Source organism: Pelophylax lessonae, assembly GCF_965119305.1.
Source record: "Pelophylax lessonae genome assembly, chromosome: 3".
Lineage (NCBI taxonomy): Eukaryota > Metazoa > Chordata > Amphibia > Anura > Ranidae > Pelophylax > Pelophylax lessonae.
The window spans coordinates 33,961,939-33,982,117 of NC_138770.1; the positions used below are offsets into that span (position 1 = coordinate 33,961,939).

The 20,179-nt window shown below is 45.1% G+C and overlaps 2 protein-coding genes across 2 annotated transcripts in view; one reads left to right on the top strand and one right to left on the bottom strand.

The window, feature by feature from the left end:
- Window positions 1-20,179, top strand: part of LOC309550279 (uncharacterized protein) — a gene marked incomplete at both ends in the record, with an annotated part of 314,622 nt that overhangs the window by 73,025 nt on the left and 221,418 nt on the right.
- On the bottom strand, window positions 1,285-17,237 carry LOC309549952 (uncharacterized protein; the record flags this gene model as incomplete). The annotated part of the gene is made up of 6 exons (XM_082250432.1): window positions 1,285-1,926; window positions 2,464-2,648; window positions 5,672-5,813; window positions 5,924-6,130; window positions 16,825-16,959; window positions 17,160-17,237. The coding sequence occupies 6 exons, from the start codon at window positions 17,235-17,237 to the stop codon at window positions 1,285-1,287; spliced, it is 1,389 nt and encodes a 462-aa protein (XP_082106558.1).

Below are 20,179 nucleotides of genomic sequence, written 5' to 3' on the forward strand. Positions count from 1 at the left end.
ACGCATCTGTACTGCGCATGCGCGACCAAAACCGAGACTCAAACCCAACTGCGCTTGTGCAGACCGCCGCGCAACCCGGAAGCCGCAGCTGAGATAGGAGAAACGGCAGAGCTATCTACTAATATGCTGCAGGAGGGGGCAATGTCTGAACAGAGAAGGAAATATAAAAGGGAAAAGCGATCCCCCGAACAAAAGAGGGGCATACAGGGAAGGCTGCCACAAAGGAAGGAGGTAACATATAAGTGCACAAAAAATATGAATGCACAGGACCCCACTGACAGGAAATAACATATAGATGCATAGGTCCCCTTTACATGGAATTACCACCCAGACTCCCAGGAACAGGCGCAGGCCAGGCAGGTGCAACACCGGACTTTTCGGGCAATACCAGGCCACCCACAGCAGCTGGGCTTTCTCGGCCAGAACCAAATGCTCCAGCAAGAGGTTTCTTCAATTGCCCCCTCCATACCCTGCTAAGAGCAAGGGCTTAGCAGAGGCTCCATGCTGACCCAATCCTGACATCCAGTAGATATAGGTTGGTAGGAACACATCATCGTGTGTTTGAGGAGGACAAAAAAGGAACACTGATGGTGAAGAGGAGCAAAGATTTATGGGAGTGGAGTCCTATAGGGTAGGAGAGGAGGTGGGGCTACCTGAGCTTATGCTGCCATGGAGTCTGTCAGGAAATGTAATTTTTCCTGTAATACCTCATTTAGAAAGAATAGCGCAATACTGCACTATGGACACTAGATGGAGCAAAAGATCATAGAAAGGAATGTACGAAGTAAAATATAACCAACATTTCTCAAGACTGGATGAAAGCTTCTCACATTTCTCCACAAATCATTTTAAAAACAGACAAAAAGTGTTTGTGAAATCTTCCCGCACAAAATGTACTCAGCCAATGAAAGGTAATGACTCAATTTTTATTTTTCTCCTGCTATCAATGGCCAACACGGGGGCAACACTTCATCCATGTCTTTGGTGATCTCTGACCTCCTTATGAAGTGTTTCTTACATGATGAAGATCAGCCATGGAGTGTATCTGAGGTGTATATCAGGGTGTGCTTTTTCTCCACATGTCCACCAACATTCATATAGAAGACATTTCCCGCACTCAAGGCACTAATACACCTCCAGGGTTGTGTGGGACCCCTGATGTACAGGAAGACAGGACTTCAGTGAAGAACAATTTCCTCACGCAGGACAGGAAAGTGGCTTCTCCCCCATGTGAGATCTCTGATGTCTGTAAAGACTGGACTTCTGTGAAAAACATTTCCCGCACTACGGACAGGAATACGGCTTCTTATCTTCATGAGATATCTGATGTCTGTAAAGATGGGACTCCTGTGAAAAACCTTTCCCACACTCTGGACAGGAATACGACTTATGCCCTGTGTGAGATCTCTGATGTCTGTAAAGATGGTCATTCCGTGAAAAACATTTCCCGCACTCATTACAGGACAATGGCTTCTCCCCTGTGTGAGATCTCTGATGTGTGGAAAGAGTGGACTTCTGTGAAAAACATTTCCCGCACTCAGGACAGGAATATGGCTTCTCCCCTGTGTGAGATCTCTCATGTCTGTGAAGATGGGACTTCTGTGAAAAAAATTTCCCGCACTCAGGACAAGAATACGGCTTCTCCCCTGTGTGAGATCTTTTATGTATAACAAGATCTGATTTTTGTACAAAACATTTCCCGCACTCAGAACAGGAAAACGGCTTCTCCCCTGTGTGAGATCTCTGATGTCTGTAAATATTGCGCTTCTGTGAAAAACATTTCCCACACTCAGGACAGGAATATGGCTCGTTATCCCTGTGAGAACTTTTATGAACATTAAGTTTGGATTTAGAATGGAAACACTTCCCGCACTCAGTACAGGAAAACCTCTTTTCTGCTGGAAGGTTGGCACCGTCCCTCACAGTCTGAGGTTCCTCAGGATAAGAGGAATACGATGGTCCGGCACCTTCCCTCACAGTCTGAGGTTCCTCAGGATAAGAGGAATACGATGGTCCGGCACCATCCCTCACAGTCTGAGGTTCCTCAGGATAAGAGGGATACGATGGTCCGGCACCGTCCCTCACAGTCTGAGGTTCCTCAGGATAAGAGCAATACGATGGTCCGGCACCGTCCCTCACAGTCTGAGGTTCCTCAGGATAATAGGAATACGATGATCCGGCACCGTCCCTCACAGTCTGAGGTTCCTCAGGATAAGAGGAATACGATGGTCCGGCATTGTCCCTCACAGTCTGAGGTTCCTCAGGATAATAGGAATACGATGGTCCGGCACCGTCCCTCACAGTCTGAGGTTCCTCAGGATAAAAGGGATACGATGGTCCGGCACCATCCCTCACAGTCTGAGGTTCCTCAGGATAAGAGCAATACGATGGTCCGGCACTGTCCCTCACAGTCTGAGGTTCCTCAGGATAAGAGCAATACGATGGTCCGGCACTGTCCCTCACAGTCTGAGGTTCCTCAGGATAAGAGGAATACGATGGTCCATCTACACTGTGTGGTGCCGGATGGACATTTGAGGTAGCCGGGTTTTCTCCTGGACTATACTGTGTGATGTCCTCATCTTCTACTTTACAGTCTGGAGACAAAGTGAGACAATCCTCTGAGGTTTTCCTCATCTCCCATCCATGTACTAAAATAGAAATAAAAAGATTATTACTAGACATCAGCAGATTGGTTCCCCTAAACCAGGACTCCGCCCACATCAGACAGCTTTGTCTTTGACAATAAACATATATGTGTAGCGCTATCCAAAATATGACATTCAGACTCAAAAGTAATTATTAACATAATTATGTAGCATTTTCCAAAGTGATTAAAAAAATAGTGAACTCAATCAAGATTTGTAACAGAAGTCCATATAAGTCCTTATTGAAAGGAAAATCAAAAAATTGTGCAAAAAAAAAAAAAAAAACCACTCCGTTCCTAGATGGAAGAAAAGGGGTCGCCCGTGGATGGATCACCATACACCCAAAAGAAGCTGCTTACCAGATATAAGTGGTCACCCAACTTAATGGATAGACCTCAGCACCAGTGTTAATTTCGTCGACTAAAACCGACTAAAACGTTTTCGTCGACTAAATTAACACAATTTTAGTCGACTAAAATACGACTAAAACTAAAACAATTCAGATGACTAAAATATGACTAAAACTAAAATGGCATTTTAGTCTTAAGACTAAAATACGACTAACACTAAAATGGCATTTTAGTCAAAAGACTATAACTAAAACTGAATTGAACTTTGCTGCCAAAATTAACACTGGTGCATGCTCAAAGCTTAATACCATAAATAATAACAGATTTTTCACTCCAGGACCAGCAGTAGTATATAATGAGTTTGGAAATTGTAGAGAAATGCTTAAATAATGCATTACAAATTACAATTTAACTACATCTATTCGATTATAGATGACTAAAATGTAGGACGTTTTAGTCGACTAAAATGTACTGGAGTTTTAGTCGACTAAATACGACTAAAACTAAAACACTTGCAGAAGACTAAAATGGGACTAAAACTAAAATGCCATTTTAGTCCGAAGACTAAAACTAAAACTAAATTGAAATTTGCTGCCAAAATTAACACTGCTCAGCACGCTTATCGCAATATAGGGACCCTGCCAGGTGTTGTTCGATTCAGGAAGTGGCACAGGAGACATTCAAAACCAGGTACTCAGAGGCCATGTGTACAAGGAAATGAACAGGGACATAGCGTAATACCGTAAAACCAATAACATTTATTAAAATCCAAAATACAAACTCACATGTACAATGACATTAGCAGACATGTATCCATAAACGCTGGAGAGATAAGTGCTGTGGCGTCCCCGCACTCACTCACAAAGGCCGGCTATGGGGGCGTGGTTGCGTCAAGCCAACGCATTTCCGCCTCCGGAATAAGTGTCAGACCTGTTGACAATCCGTTGCTTGGTTACCACATGTATATAATGGACGATATCCGAAGTGACCCGACGCTGCTGAGGATGTATCTACTACGAAACGCGTACAGCGTGTCGCATCACTTCCGGTTTGGTCGACATCGAGGCTTGGATCGCGTTTGCGCTCCATCTACATGATTGTATGCATATATCTTTCTTTTGGAATGTGAGTACCTCTCAAACGTTTTATTATTAAATTTGTCCATACGGTATCACGCTATGTGCCTTATTTATTAACCCCTGGTACACCACTGCGAGTGACACCCCGAGGATACTTTTGGACGCCCACTACCTACTGACAGGAGCCCACTAGATCCCGATTACTCTCCCTGGGGAACCATCCATTTAGGACCCTCCAGATCACCTCCAGGACGTCCTCACCCAGGAGTTGGCGAGGATATTAGGATCTCTCCTGCCGCAGGATACACTTACATACCCGCTCTATACCCCTGTGTGGGGTGGGTATTTCTGGTGAGTGAGCTTTTTATCAGAGGGATCACCCAGCACCTCACCGCCCACCACGGGGTCACTCCTTATAGTTCACCATAAGAGTATTGGTACCTGCTATCTACATCTGAACTTTGTCTATTTTTGGCCACCACACTTGTCACATAGACATTAAGCACCCATATTGGACTTTTTCGTTGCTGTTGGATGTTATATATTTGATTTGGTTTCATTTATTCTTCACTTACCTCTATACCACAGTGTGCGGTATTAACGGGGTATTTTGCAACGCACAGAGCACTTTAATTTATTAATAAGTCTATATTGCATGATTAAGATTGCATTCAGTTTATGTTTTGATTTATATTTGATACACCTTTTTACATATATTCCTTTCATCTAGATACTATTCAGATCTTTCTTATCACCTACTAACTATTTCCTTATTTACACTTATTAGCACTCATCACTTTAAATGTCTACCGACATCTATACATTAAATATTTAATAGTGCTGTTACTTTTCTATATGATCACACTGCACCTGGAGTATGTAATGTACAACATAAAGTATATAGTGCAGGGGTCAGGAGTATGTAATGTACAACATAGAGTATATATAGCAGGGGTCAGGAGTATGTAATGTCCAACATAGAGTATACAGTGCAGGGGTATGTAATGTACACCATAAAGTATATAGCGCAGGGGTCAGGAGTATGTAATGTACAACAGAGTATATAGTGCAGGGGTCAAGAATATGAAATGTACAATATAGAGTATATAGTGAAGGGGTCAGGGGTATGTAATGTACAACATAGAGTATATAGTGCAGGGGTCAGGGGTATGTAATGTACAACATAAGGTATATAGTGCAGGGGTCAGAAGTGTGTAATGTACAGTATAAATTATACAGTGTAAGGGTCAGGGGTATGTAATGTTCAACATAAAGTATATAGTGTTGGGGTCAGGAGTATGTAATGTGCCCACCCCTTGTCCCGACCCTGACCCCAGGTGCCTAGAGCTAGTACTCCTCTGGTGAAAATGAACATTTTGCTGCCAGCTGAACCCCTGAATCGCCATAAATCCAGTCTAGATACATAAATTGTGTCTGCGGCACAGAGAAGGAGAGAAATACAGGAATACAGGACGGGGGACACAGCTCAGGAAAGTGACCAGGGTATTACAGGCTGATATCACCCAGTCCTTGCCCTACTCTGGACCAATCAGTGAGCAGTATGGGTAGAGGAATGAATTTAGTGTTAATGACCCACCTGTGCTGATCTCTGTAGGAGTGTCCTCCTCTATAAATGTCCCAGTTATTCCATCCTCCTCCATACACTGCTGATCATCCCTCACATACGTCTCTTCTTCTTCTGCCTTACCCTCAGCTTTTATATCAATTGGCTCTTCACACTATACCAAGAAAATAATAGAATAGGTCATCTGTAATACATAAGCTTCAATACTGTGACATCACATTTAAAAAAATCACTTCAATGAGTCCATGCTCTAGTCCCACCAACCTTGTAATAGTGAGGTATGGTGTGATCTTCATGTGTGGAATCCCGGGAATACAGAGGATGGGGACATCTCTCTGGTGGGTTCCTGGTATTAGGTGGCTCCATCATATCCTTGTGTCCTTCTGAAAACTCCTCCATCACTCCATACTCCTCATCCTCCTCTTTATACTCTTCTTTAACATCAATATTATCATCCCCGAGGATTCCACTCTGAATATATAATAAAACATTCATTGTAACAAACATTTTTGTATATAAATCATAACTATCAGTGATTGTTCCTCATCAACCTGATGATGGTGAGGGATGGTGTGACCTTCCTGTGTGGAATCCCGGGAATACAGAGGACGGGGACATCTCTCTGGTGGGTTCCCATTACTGGATCCATCTGTAGGAAACACACACTCTGACTGAATACATTGTTTCTATGGGTTTATCAGATGATGGAGGATCTAGGTGGACCCTCCATACTGCTCTCTCCTTTACAATAAAGTCTTCTCTTACCTGGCGATGTAAGGGGTAGCTGATTGTCCATTAGTGATGGACAAACATCGGCCGGGGCGGTTCGCGAACATCAGCAGCAAATTTTCTCAAAAGTCTGCGAACCGCAAGTTTGCGGCGGGCCCCATTGACTTTAATGGGAGTAGAACTTTAGGTCATATTTGCAGCCACAAAAGCCATACTAGCTGTGCACAAATAGTCCCAGCACATGGACAATGTCATAACAGAAGTATTGCAAATGGAAAAGTTGCCCTAAAATTTATTTATTTTTTTTACAGCAAAAAAGGTTTTGTTTTTTTCATAAATCAGCCAGAACTGACAGCAGCTGGTAAATACATGTCAAATAAATATAGAGGCCATTCACACATCTGTAAAATGGGTCCCCATCCAGAAGGCAGAACCTTTACAAACTCATTGATTTTCAATTCCAGTCTGAAAAATTAGGCATTCACAGGATAAAGAAGTACGTGTCGGCCATTCCAGGCCCCAAAAAGTAGCCCACATGCGTTTACCTGACAGCTAAGAACGTAGTATTCTGTGGCTGAAGGTATATTAGGCATTCACAGGATACAGAAGTAAGTGTCGGCCAGTATAGGCCCCAAAAATTAGCCCACATGGGTTTACCTGACAGCTAAGAATGTAGTATTCTGTGGCTGAAGGTATATTAGGCATTCACAGGATACAGAAGTAAGTGTCGGCCAGTATAGGCCCCAAAAATTAGCCCACATGGGTTTACTTGACAGCTAAGAACGTAGTATTCTGTGGCTGAAGGTACATTAGGCATTCACAGGATACAGAAGTGCCGGTCATTATAGGCCCTAAAAATTAGCCCACATGAGTTTACCTGACCGCTAAGAACGTTGTATTCTGTGGCTGAAGGTACATTAGGCATTCACAGGATACAGAAGTGTCGGCCTGTATAGGCCCCAAAAAATAAGCCCACATGGGTTTACCTGACAGCTAAGAACTTAGTATTTGGTGGCTGGAGGTACATTAGGCATTCACAGGATACAGAAGTAAGTGTCGGTCAGTATTGGCCCCAAAAATTAGCCCACATGGGTTTACCTGACAGCTAAGAATGTTGTATTCTGTGGTTGAAGGTACATTAGGCATTCGCAGAAAAAATAATTGTTGGCCCTGAATGGTGGATATTTGTGGCCTGGCATGTGGAATTTCAATGAAACATGGTCTACTGGTCACATGTGTTGAATTCCACAGAGATCCATGCCTCATTCATTTTTATAAATGTGAGGTAGTCTACACTGTCATGAGCTAGGCGAGTGCGCTTATCGGTCACGATTCCCCCTGCTGCGCTGAAAGCCTTTCGGACAGGACACTGGACGGGGGGCAAGCCAACATTTCCATTGCAAATTGTGCAAGCTCTGGCCAGAGGTCAAGCCTGCCCACCCAGTAGTCCAGGGGTTCATCACTCCTCAGAGCGTCCACATCGACCGTTAACCAGATGTAGTCAGACACCTGTCGGTCTAGGCGTTCCCTGATGCTGGATCCGGAGTACAGCTGTCGATGGTTTGGCTGAAAGAAGGATCTCATATCTGAAGTAGGCTTGTGACGGTATCAGATTTTCATGCTGCGATTAATTGATTAAGGTTTTGCCACGGTATACGGTATTATCACGGTATTCTATTATTAAATTTAAATTATTAAATTTCCACCTCACTTCAATTCCATTGCTGAATTTAGGGGCTTTGGTTCACTTATGCACATTATTATATAGTCAGTCAGTACAGACTCTGTGAACCAGGCCTAAAATAGGTCATCAAGCAGTGTCTGGCCTAACTGGTGATAACTGGTCCTGGCGCTCGGCTCCGATCCGATGGCCTGGTCATTAAGAGGGCAAATCCTTGTGGTCAAGAAGTGGTTAAACCTGAAGGAGGTGTTGTTTATAAATGACTTTACTATTGCTTTAGGCCTGGTTCACATGTATGCGGGTTGGTGGTTCACATGTATGCGGGTTGGTGGTTCACATGTATGCGGGTTGGCGGCCCACATTTGCACAGGCATAGCAGCCCGTTGATTTGAACGGGCTGCTATGCCCTCATTTTCCGCAGAAAAAAGGTGCATGCAGCATTTTTTTAAAATTCAGTGGCCTTGAAATCCATCCTGCTTTTGCACCATGCGACTAACCTGCAGTTCCTGCTCTGGCAAGCTTTCTGCATTTTTTGTAGACACTGCTTGATGGCTATATAATAATGTAATGTGGGCTGCTATGCGTGTGTGTGTGTATATATATATATATATATATATATATATATATTTATTAGAGCTGCACGATTCTGGCCAAAATGAGAATCACGATTTTTTAGCTTGGAATAAAGATCACGATTCTCTCACGATTCTCTGTGTAACAAAAAAAAAAAAATTGGGATAACTTTACTGTTACGTTTTTTTTTTTTATTATTCATTAAAGTCTAATCATTGCGTTTGAAAGACTGCTGCGCAAATACAGTGTGACATAAAATATTACAACAATCGCCATTTTATTCTGTAGGGTCTCTGCTAAAAAAATATATAAAATGTTTGGGGGTTCTTTTCTAGCAAAAAAAACTGATTTTAACTTGCAAACAACAAGTGTCAGAAAAAGATCCAGTCTTTAAGAGGTTAAACTTCCTTTCTCCCTGGCAGAGGGAAGGAAAAGATACAAATGTAATCATTTTTGTTTATAGTTAGGAGACTTAATGCTGAAAGGCATTAGCTGTGTGAGTGAATGAGTCATCCAGCTCACTGAAATGTATCAATTCACAAGTCAGGCAGACTTGACAGAGAAACTCCGGTATTTTAAAAATGCCACAATAACAATACCGTGGCTATGCAATACCGCGATATATCGAATTACCGAAAACCGGCATATGTCTAATCTGAAGTGACCAAGACATTTTCAAACCGCCCTCTTCTTGCAGGCGCTGTTGGATTGCTACCCGCAACTGTCTCTCTGTGACTGGAAATTCCTCTGCCAGCGCACGCAAAAGCAGAATGCAGCATTTCCCTCAGCAAGGCCTGGAAGTGCTGCATTCTGACCTCCCTCTGTGATTGTGGTAACATTTCCGCCATTTTTTTGTTTGTACCAGGGGTCTAAGTACGTTGCCACCTAGTACTGGTCCTTGGCCTTTATGCATTTTATACGGGGGTCCCCCTTAAAACACTGGAGCATGAAGGCCCCCATTCGCACTAAACTGGAAGCGGTGTAGTGGCCTGCTTCCAGCTCATCATCCAGGATAATGTCGTCCTCGTTCTCCTTCCCCCACCCACAGATAACACCAGGGATCCCCGAAAGGTTTAAAGCATGCTCTTCTTGCTCCTCCTCACCCCCCCCCCCGGCAACATCCTCCTCTGACTCCTCTTCAGACTCCTGCTGTTGACTTGTCTCAGATGGAGTAGCACCCACTGGGAATTCATCCAACATTGAGACTTCCTCATCTTCCTGCTCCTCGACGGCTTGATCAATGACACGACGCAATGCACGCTCCATAAAGAAGGCGTAAGGTACGATGTCACTGATGGCGCCCTGGCCGTGACTGACCAGTTTGGTGATCTCATCAAATGGCCGCAGAAGTCTGCATGCGTCGCGCATGAGCAGCCACTAGCGAGGTGAAAAAAATCCAAGCTCCCCAGAACCTGTCCTGCCGCAGAGTTCGTACAGGTAGTCGTTAACTGCACGTTTCTGCTGGAGCAGCCTATCAAGCATATGCAACATTGAGTTCCATTGCGTCGGGCAGTCACAAATAAGACGCCTGAAGGGCAGGTTGTGTCGCCGCTGAATGTCAGCAAGGCGAGCCATGGCTGTGTAAGATCTTCGGAAATGGCCCGAGATTTTCCTGGCCTGCCGCAAGACATCCTGGACCCCAGGGTAGTTGGCAAAGAATTGCTGCACCACCAAGTTCAGGACGTGTGCCATGCATGGCACGTGTGTTATTTTGCCCTGTTTCAGCACGGTCAGCAGATTGGCACCGTTGTCGCACACCCCTTTACCAACTGTCAAATTGTGCGGTTTCAGCCACTGATCTGCCTGTGAACGCAAAGCTGAAAGGAGTGCAGGACCAGTGTGGCTCTTGGCTTCCAGGCACAACAGACGCAGCACAGCATGGCAACGTCTCACCTGGCATGTGGAATAGGTTCTGGGGATCTTGGGCGGTGCTGCGGAAGAGACGGTAGCAGCGGAAAAGGAGGAGTCAGCCGAGGAGGAGAGGGAGGATGAAGTCGGAGGAGGAGAAGAAAAGGCAGGCCTGCATGCAATGTAAAACCAAATCTACATGGGTGCTACGGTTTACATGCTTGACGGCAGTCAGAAGGTTCACCCAGTGTGCAGTAAAAGTGATATACCTTCCCTGCCGGTGTTTGCTAGACCACGTGTCTATGGTCAGATGTATCTTGGCACCAACACTGTGTGCCAGAGATATATTCACTTGCCGCTGAACATGGCCATACAGCTCTAGAATGCCCTTCTGCATGAAATATTTCCTGAGAAAAAATGGTGAAATACCAAAATGAACTGCGCGAAGTGGATATTGGTTGCACAAAATGCACTAATTAGTGCTGTGTTCATAGATCATGAATAATAAATATTAATTTGTTTAAATAAATAATTATATGTGAATATGTAATTTATGGCAAAACAAAACGTATATAACGTGATAAATGTGAAACAAGGGTAAATATTGCGCTCAACAATGATATTCACAAAAAGTGCTTAAGTGAATAAATAGATAAAAGCTGATATACAAGAAGTCCAATAATGCTTAAAAAACATTAGTAGCTTCAACACCACAACAATGGATAAAAGCACAAAAACCAGCTTATATGCATAAATACATATATAAATAAATGAATAAATAAAGTCCTTTTTAAGTGCTTAAAAATCAAGGTGATCAAATAGTTAATCGCAGCAATGTTTAAAAGCGTAGACTTGATAGAAGTGATGTGAAACCTTCACCTCCACACCTTCACCCAGTGCTCTTAATAAATACTCCTTACCAGAAGGATATGACCCCTTGATTATAGGGGGTCGCAAACAGCATTAGTATCCACAATAACTCCAGGCCATCCTTATCACTGTCTTCTTGCCAGAAAAAAGGTGTGTGACCAGGTATTTATGGAACTCCGATTTACAGGACATCCAAATGCAATAAAAAGAAGACTCTGATAGTGCAGAATGCCAGTATAATCAACAATTTAATAATAAAATTGCACTTACTCCACATCCCACAAAAATTCACCTTCTAATAGAATCACAATATCAGTTGGTTTGGTGAATGGAACGCCGCTCCACGCCTGCGTTCCACCAACCCGGAAGTCTACGGTCTCACGCTCCCAGCGCACGTTTCGTCAGGCCGTGCTGACGTCATCAGGTGATCATGTGACCGTACATCTCCTTTCACTTTATTGTAAACTCCTATCACTTTTATTATTTGTAGTCTCTATATAAAGTGAAAGGAGATGTACGGTCACATGATCCCCTGATGACGTCAGCATGGCCTGACGAAACGTGCGTCGGGAGCGTGAGACCGTAGACCTCCGGGTTGGCGGAACGCAGGCGTGGAGCAGCGTTCCATTCACCATACCAACTGATATTGTGATTCTATTAGAAGGCGAATTTTTGTGCGATGTGGAGTAAGTGCAATTTTATTATCAAATTGTTGATTATACTGGCATTCTGCACTATCAGAGTCTTCTTTTTATTGCATTTGGATGTCCTGTAAATCGGAGTTCCATAATACCTGGTCACACACCTTTTTTCTGGCAAGAAGACAGTGATAAGGATGGCCTGGAGTTATTGTGGATACTAATGCTGTTTGCGACCCCCTATAATCAAGGGGTCATATCCTTCTGGTAAGGAGTATTTATTAAGAGCACTGGGTGAAGGTGTGGAGGTGAAGGTTTCACATCATTTCTATCAAGTCTACGCTTTTAAACATTGCTGCGATTAACTATTTGATCACCTTGATTTTTAAGCACTTAAAAGGACTTTATTTATTCATTTATTTATATATGTATTTATGCATACAAGCTGGTTTTTGTGCTTTTATCCATTGTTGTGGTGTTGAAGCTACTAATGTTTTTTAAGCATTATTGGACTTCTTTTATATCAGCTTTTATCTATTTATTCACTTAAAGAGGTTGTACACCTATAATTTTTTTTTTCTCTTCTTTAAATCCTGAAAGAGAAACCCATAATGAGCTAGTATGCATCGCATACTAGCTCATTATGAAATACTTACCTTAGAACGAGCCCCCGCCGTGCCGTCCGCTTACCTGTATGACGGGCGACATGTATAGTCGCCCGTCTTCCGGGATCGCGGCATCCGGCCATCTGATTGGCCGGAGCCGCGGTGACGTCACTCCCGCGCACGCGCGCGGGAGCCGACGGTCACGGCACGGGGCTCTGAAGGAACGGCACGATCTGCCGTTCCTTCAGAGCGCATGCGCCAGTGACGTCACTGGCTGCATTAAAGGTAAATATCTCCTAAACGGTGCATGTTTAGGAGATATTTACAGTATCTATAGGTAAGCCTTAATATAGGCTTACCTATAGGTACAACTTCCTGAGGAGGGTTTACTTCCTCTTTAAGCACTTTTTGTGAATATCATTGTTGAGCGCAATATTTACCCTTGTTTCACATGAAATATTTCCTGCCTGGGACCTTCCATTGTGGTGTTCCAATGGCCACAAATTTACGAAAGGCCTCCGAGTCCACCAGTTGATATGGCAGTAGTTGGCGGGCTATCAGTTCCGACAAGCCAGCAGTCAAACATTGGGCAAAGGGTTATCCGTCGTCATTATTTTTTTCCGCTCCAACATTTGGGCCAGAGAAGCCTGCCTTTTTCCAGGACGACGGCATCATGGAAGGTGGAGTGGAGGACAAATGTGAGGAGAGAGGAGAAGGAGAAGAGGCTGGACGGTGAGAGCCTGGAGTGTGGCTTTGTGGGTTCTGACGGTGTTGCTCCCACTGGGCTCGGTGATGGGAGTTCAGGTGCCTTCTTAAAGCGGTTGTCCCTAGGTGAGTGTTGGGCTTACCGTGACTTATGCGTTGACTGCAAACGGCAACACTGTTGTCAGCAGCGGACACATTAAAAAAATCCCACACTGCGGAGCCATGTGCTGGAGTCCTGAGAGCGCCACATGTGACTGTACATGGTTGATGGCTCGATCCTGATACATTTACAGTCTGCTTTGTACCTCTTGTGCAAAGCAAGTTCTGCGTGCTTCTCCTCCCTATCTGCCGGTCCGTCTCTCCCTCTGAACTCCCCTCCTCTTCCTCTCTTGTGGCCACCCACGTGACATCCATAGACACGTCATCATCCACGCCACCTTCCCCACCACTAACAATCGAGATCTCGGAGTAGGCAGCAACAGCGGGGACCAACCTCCTTGGGCTAATCTGGGTACTGTCGTCAGACTGCTGAGTGGCGGCTGTTGCTACCTCCTCTTCCTGATCCGATGCCAAGAATGGCAGCACATCGCAAATGTCTTGTGATGGATCGGAAAATAATTCCAGAGACTCAAGCGGAGGGTATGTGGTGGTGGTGGTGTTTGTGATGGTGTCTTTGGGGGTGCAAACAGAAGAGAGTGAAGAGGGTGCAGATAGAGAGGATGAGGAGGGTGCAAAAGAGGAAGGCTTAGTGAGCCACTCAACCAAGTCTGGTGCGTCCTTTGACGTAATCGAACGCACCTTCTGCAACTTCACACTTTGGCTCTGGCCTACTGCTCCTGCCCTACCCCTACCTCCCCTGCGTAAGTGTCTGCCTCTTCCTCTGCCTGTCAATTTTTTAAACTACCCTGTGACAAAAGTCTCTAGAGAATCGCAGTATATCTGGAAAAAGGTATATAACACCCCGCTTCAATCTGTGGTATTGGGGGGCCACAGGTTTATCACACCAGTTCTACAAATAATTGGCCAGTAACTGTTGTCACTGTGTGTAGCACAGTTAACACAGCAAAAGAGGCCAAATTTTTGCAGGGCTAAAATACAATCTTAGAAAAGTATACTGTTAAATAACACCCCACTTCAATATGTGATATTGGGAGGGCCACAGTTTTATCACACATGTTCTACAAATAATTGGCCAGTAACTTTTGTCACTGTGTGTAGCACAGTTAACACAGCAAAAGAGGCCAAATTTTTGCAGGGCTAAAAAACAATCTTAGACAAGTATACTGTTAAATAACACCCCACTTCAATATGTGGTATTGGGGGGCCACTGGTTTATCACACCAGTTGTTCAAAAAATTGGCCAGTGAGTTTGGCACTGTGTGTATCAAAGTTAACACAGCAAAAGAGGCAATATTGTGGCAGGACACAAATACACTTATGAAAGTATACTCAGATGACACCCCACTTCAATATGTGGTATTGGGGGGACACTGGTTTATCACACCAGTTGTTCAAATAATTGGCCAGGGAGTTTGGCACTGTGTGTATCAGAATTAAAACAGCAAAAGAGGCAATATTGTTGCAGGACACAAATACACTTATGAAAGTATACTCAGATAACACCCCACTTCAATATGTGGTATTGGGGGGGGGGGGCACTGGTTTATCACACCAGTTGTTCAAAAAATTGGCCAGTGAGTTTGGCACTGTGTGTATTAGACTTAACGTAGCAAAAGAGGCAATATTGTTGCAGGGCACAAATACACTTAGGAAAGTATACTCAAATAACACCCCGCTTCAATCTGTGGTATTGGGGGGGCCACAGGTTTTTTACACCAGTTCTACAAATAATTGGCCAGTAACTGTTGTCACTGTGTGTAGCAGAGTTAACACAGCAAAAGAGGCCACATTTTTGCAGGACTAAAATGCACTCTTAGAAAAGTATACTGTTAAATAACACCCCACTTCAATATGTGGTATTGGGGGGCCACTGGTCTATCACACCAGTTATAATACATTAAAAGTGCTTTTGTGGATCTAAACAGAGCTATTTGTGTCTGGCAATCTCTCCCTCATGAACACAGCAGACCTTTACCTACGTAAACTAATATGGCCACCGCGAACAACGCCATGTGTTCGCAAAATTGGCGGGTAGCGAACAAGCAAAATTTGCCGCGAACCGACCGCTGGGCGAACCACAAGGCCTTCTCTATTGTCCATCATGATGTCCTTGTAGAGATCCTTGTGTCCTTCTAAATACTCCCACTCCTACATGGAGAAATAGACAGTGACATCCTGACACCTTATAGCACGGGTGGCAAACACAAGGCCCGCGGTCCGAATCCGGCCCGCTAGGCCTTTTCATGCGGCCCGCGGCTGCCTGCCACCTCTGTGTCATGGTCATGCAAAAAATACATCCTCCGGCCGGTCTCCAAGGAGACATCTCACGTTTCCTCTCCTGGCGGCGCCGCTGTGTTTGTGAGCATGCGCGGCCGGCTGGCCGGGCATGCACACAGCTCAATCTGCCGGCTCTGCTAGGACAGAGGGAGCGTGAGATGTCTCCTTGGAGACCGGCCGGCCAATCTCCAGCTCTCTCTCCTCAGTCCCTCTAGCAGCGCCGGCTATTAGTGTCAGTGCCTTTTTTTTTCCTGTCAGCTAGCTGCACCCTGAGAGTGGGCTTTTTGCCCAATACACAGGCAGGGCTTGTACCAGAGCAGGGACAGATAGGAAGGTAGGATAATGCACAGATGTGAGAGAGATTTTTGGGGGGGTTTTTGGGGGGGGGTGGTGAGGGCTGTGGAGGCAGGTGGGAGGATGGGAGCAGAGCGCACTCCTGAGCCCAGCACGCCAAAACTCTGCAGGCAACCCCGCACTCCATGCGCAGCGCACTCCTGAACCACAAATTCTGTACCCAGCGCACGCCAAAACTCCGCACGCAACCCCGCACTCCATGCGCAGTGCACTCCTGAACCCGCACTCCATATTCAGCATACTCCTGAACCCCACACTCCATACCCAGCGCACGCCAAAACTCCACACGCAACCCCGCACTCCATGCGCAGCGCACTCCTGAACCCCGCACTCCGTACCCAGCACACGCCAAAACTCCGCACTCAACCCCGCACTCCATGCGCAGCGCACTCCTGAACCCGCACTCCATATGCAGCGCACTCCTGAACCTCGCACTCCGTACCCAGTGCACGCCAAAGCTCTGCACGCAACCCCGCACTCCATGCGCAGCACACTCCTGAACCCGCACTCCATACCCAGCGCACGCCAAAACTCCGCACACAACCCCGCACTCCATGCGCAGCGCACTCCTGAACCCCGCTCTCCGTACCCAGCACACGCCAAAACTACAGATACCACCGCCCCCTTGCGGGCAACTATACTGCTGATGCGGCCCCCGATGAATTTGCCTTATAGGAACCTGACACACACAATGATACAGTCACCATCCAGACACATTCCTTGTCTGTTACTGTATAATGTCCCAGAATTCCCAGCACCGCTCACCTCTCCGGTCAGCAGCTCCATTATCTTCTTGGTGACTTCTAGAATCTTCTGCATGTTGTGTCTCTCAGGTTTTAGGGAGTCACATGGAGGCACTGTGATGGTCAATTGATCTCCTGACTTCAGAGGCGGAAATCTCTGTATTGAACAACCCATAAGAATATCATATTAGAGTCCCAGAATCCTCCTCACCTCTCTGGTCAGGTCTGTGTTTTATTAATAGAGATATGAGTGATGTCATGTGACCTCCCAGAATCCTCCTCACCTCTCCGGTCAGGTCTGTATTTTATTAATATAGATACGAGTGATGTCATGTGACCTCCCAGAATCCTCCTCACCTCTCCGGTCAGCAGGTAGATGATCTCCAGGGTGAGGTTTAGTATCTTCTCAGTCATGTGACTCCGGTCCTCCTCCATCCTCATTGGTGCCATCATTTTATCTATACAGGTCTCCTTGTAGATAGATCATTTTGGGAAATAAAAGTAAGAATTATTTGGATGGTATTGGTCACACAATAATAGGATGTGGATTTGAGGGTGGTAATAGGAGAGTTGCTGTACATTTAACCACTTAAGCCCCGGAAGATTTTACCCCCTTCCTGACCAGGGCCTATTTTGCGATTCGGCACTGCGTGAATTTAATGGACAATTCGTGCGACGCTGTACCTAAACAAATTTGATATCCTTTTTTTTCCCACAAACAGAGCTTTCTTTTGGTGGTATTTGATCACCTGTGCAATTTTTTGATTATGCGCTATAAACAAAAAAAGAGCGTCAGTTTTGCAAAAACAACAATATTTTTCACATTTTTTTTATATGAAGTTCCCAAAAATATAAAAATCAAAATTTTTTAACATTTTAGGCCAATTTGTTTTATGCTACATATTTTTGGTAAAAAAAGAAAAATCGCAAAAAGCGTATTTTGATTGGTTTGCACAAAAGTTATTGCATTTACTAACTAAGCGAAAGATTTTTGTAATTTTTGTTGTTCTTTTTTTTTTTTAACGCGTAATGGCGGCGATCTGCGATCTTTTAACGCGTAATGGTGGCGATCTGCGATCTTTTTTGTGGTACTGCGACATTGCGGCGGACAGATCGGACCCTTGACTGACATTTTTGACACTTTAGGGGTTACCAGTGACATTACTACAGTAATCAGTGCTATACATATGCACTGTTACTGTAAAATGACACTGGCAGTGAAGGGGTTAACTTTTTTGGAGAGGGAGGGGTTAAGTGTGTCCCTAGGGGCATGTTTCTAACTGTGATTGGCTGTGGCTTGAGGTGTAGGAACAGTGATCAACGGTCCTACATAGTAGAACCGTATGATCACTATTCTTACACAGGGGAGAATGACAGGCGGCTTGTTTACATTAGCTGCCTGCCTTTCTCCCGCTCTAACGGACGATCGCGAGTGACCGGCGGACATCGTGACCGAGCGGGAGCGCGCATCCGGCGGCGCGCGCTCACTCCCCAGAGCCTCACAGGCTAGTGACGTACCGATACTTCACTTTGCCTGTGAGGGGCTGACCGCAGCAGTATATGTACTTGCGGCGGTCGGCAAGTGGTTAAGAACTACTCTCCCCACGAGAACACATTTAATCTGGACTGTTTCAAATTTGTTACATTTGGAGGACCTTGGACCATCTCAGCCTGCCAGATCAGAATTTCCCTTTTCTCTGTTGGGTTTTTTGGTTTCTGAGCTGGTTTGCAGATGAAACAGAACTCTTCTAAGAACAAGTGCTCACCAACGAATGAAGGAATTCCCTTCTTCATCTTACATAATATTCCAGAACAAATCACATGACCAGTGGGACAATAAGATGGTTAAGATTGCCAGTTCTGTAAGGTCTGAAAAATAAGTGCAGGTGGGGTGGAAGTACAGTCATAGACCCCCCTCTGTCCCTCAGAGTCCCCTGAGCCCTCCAGCCCCCTATTCCCTCAGAGCCCTGAAGCCTGACTACCCCCTCAAGGTTCTCAGCGTCCTTCAGATACATTACCCTTTCAGAGGCCCCTAAAGTCTTCCAGCTTTACTAAACCCTCACATCCCCTCAGCTCCTCTACTTCCCTCAGAGCCCTCAGTATTTTCCTCCCTCTGACACCAATGATTGAACATATTCTTCATGGCAGGCTGGGAAATGTTTTCTTCCTCCTGACCAGCAATGTAAGGGGCTCTAGGCTCCATACTCCTGACCCCTGCACTCCATCATTGTGTTGGCTGCATATTGTAATGATTGCCCATTTGCTGCCTGTGTTGTGTAATAATTGCCCTTTGTAGGCCATGTATGGTCAGGATTAGAGATGGGCTCGGGCGTGTTTGAGTTTGCACGTGCCCGATCCCGCCAGGAAGCCGACACTGCAGTCCGCAGGCAGTGAGACATTTACTGATCTGTGCAGCTGCGGATCAGGAAATATCTCACTGCCTGTGATTGCAGTGTCGGCTTCCTGGCGGAATCGGGCATGTGCAAACTCAAACACGCCCGAGCCCATCTCTAGTCAGGATGGTCATTGTCTTCTCTATTTATTGTCAGTGCTGTTTGTTTAGAGAAACATATTACTAGAATTTATCTCCAAAATGAAGAGAGCTTTCCGGTCCCGAAAGTGGGAAATGTTCTAACCCTGAAGGGGTTAATGTAGGTTTCCACACTATATACAGTGGGTACGGAAAGTATTCAGACCCCCTTAAATTTTTCACTCTGTTATATTGCAGCCATTTGCTAAAATCATTTAAGTTCATTCTTCTTCCTCATGAATGTACACATAGCACCCCATACTGACAGAAAAACACAGAATTGTTGACATTGTTGCAGATTTATTAAAAAAGAAAAATTGAAATATCACATGGTCCTAAGTATTCAGACCCTTTGCTGTGACACTCATATATTTAACTCAGGTGCTTTCCATTTCTTCTGATCATCCTTGAGATGGTTCTACACCTTCATTTGAGTCAAGCGGTGTTTGATTATACTGATTGGACTTGATTAGGAAAGCCACACACATGTCTATATAAGACCTTCCAGATCACAATGCATGTCAGAGCAAATGAGAATCAGGAGGTCAAAGGAACTGCCTGAAGAGCTCAGAGACAGAATTGTGGCAAGGCACAGATCTGGCCAAGGTTACAAAAAGATTTCTGCTGCACTTAAGGTTCCTAAGAGCACAGTGGCCTCCATAATCCTCAAATGGAAGACATTTGGGACGACCAGAACCCTTCCTAGAGCTGGCCGTCCGGCCAAACTGAGCTATCGGGGGAGAAGAGCCTTGGTGAGAGAGGTAAAGAAGAACCCAAAGATCACCGTGGCTGAGCTCCAGAGATGCAGTCAGGAGATGGGAGAAAGTTGTAGAAAGTCAACCATCAC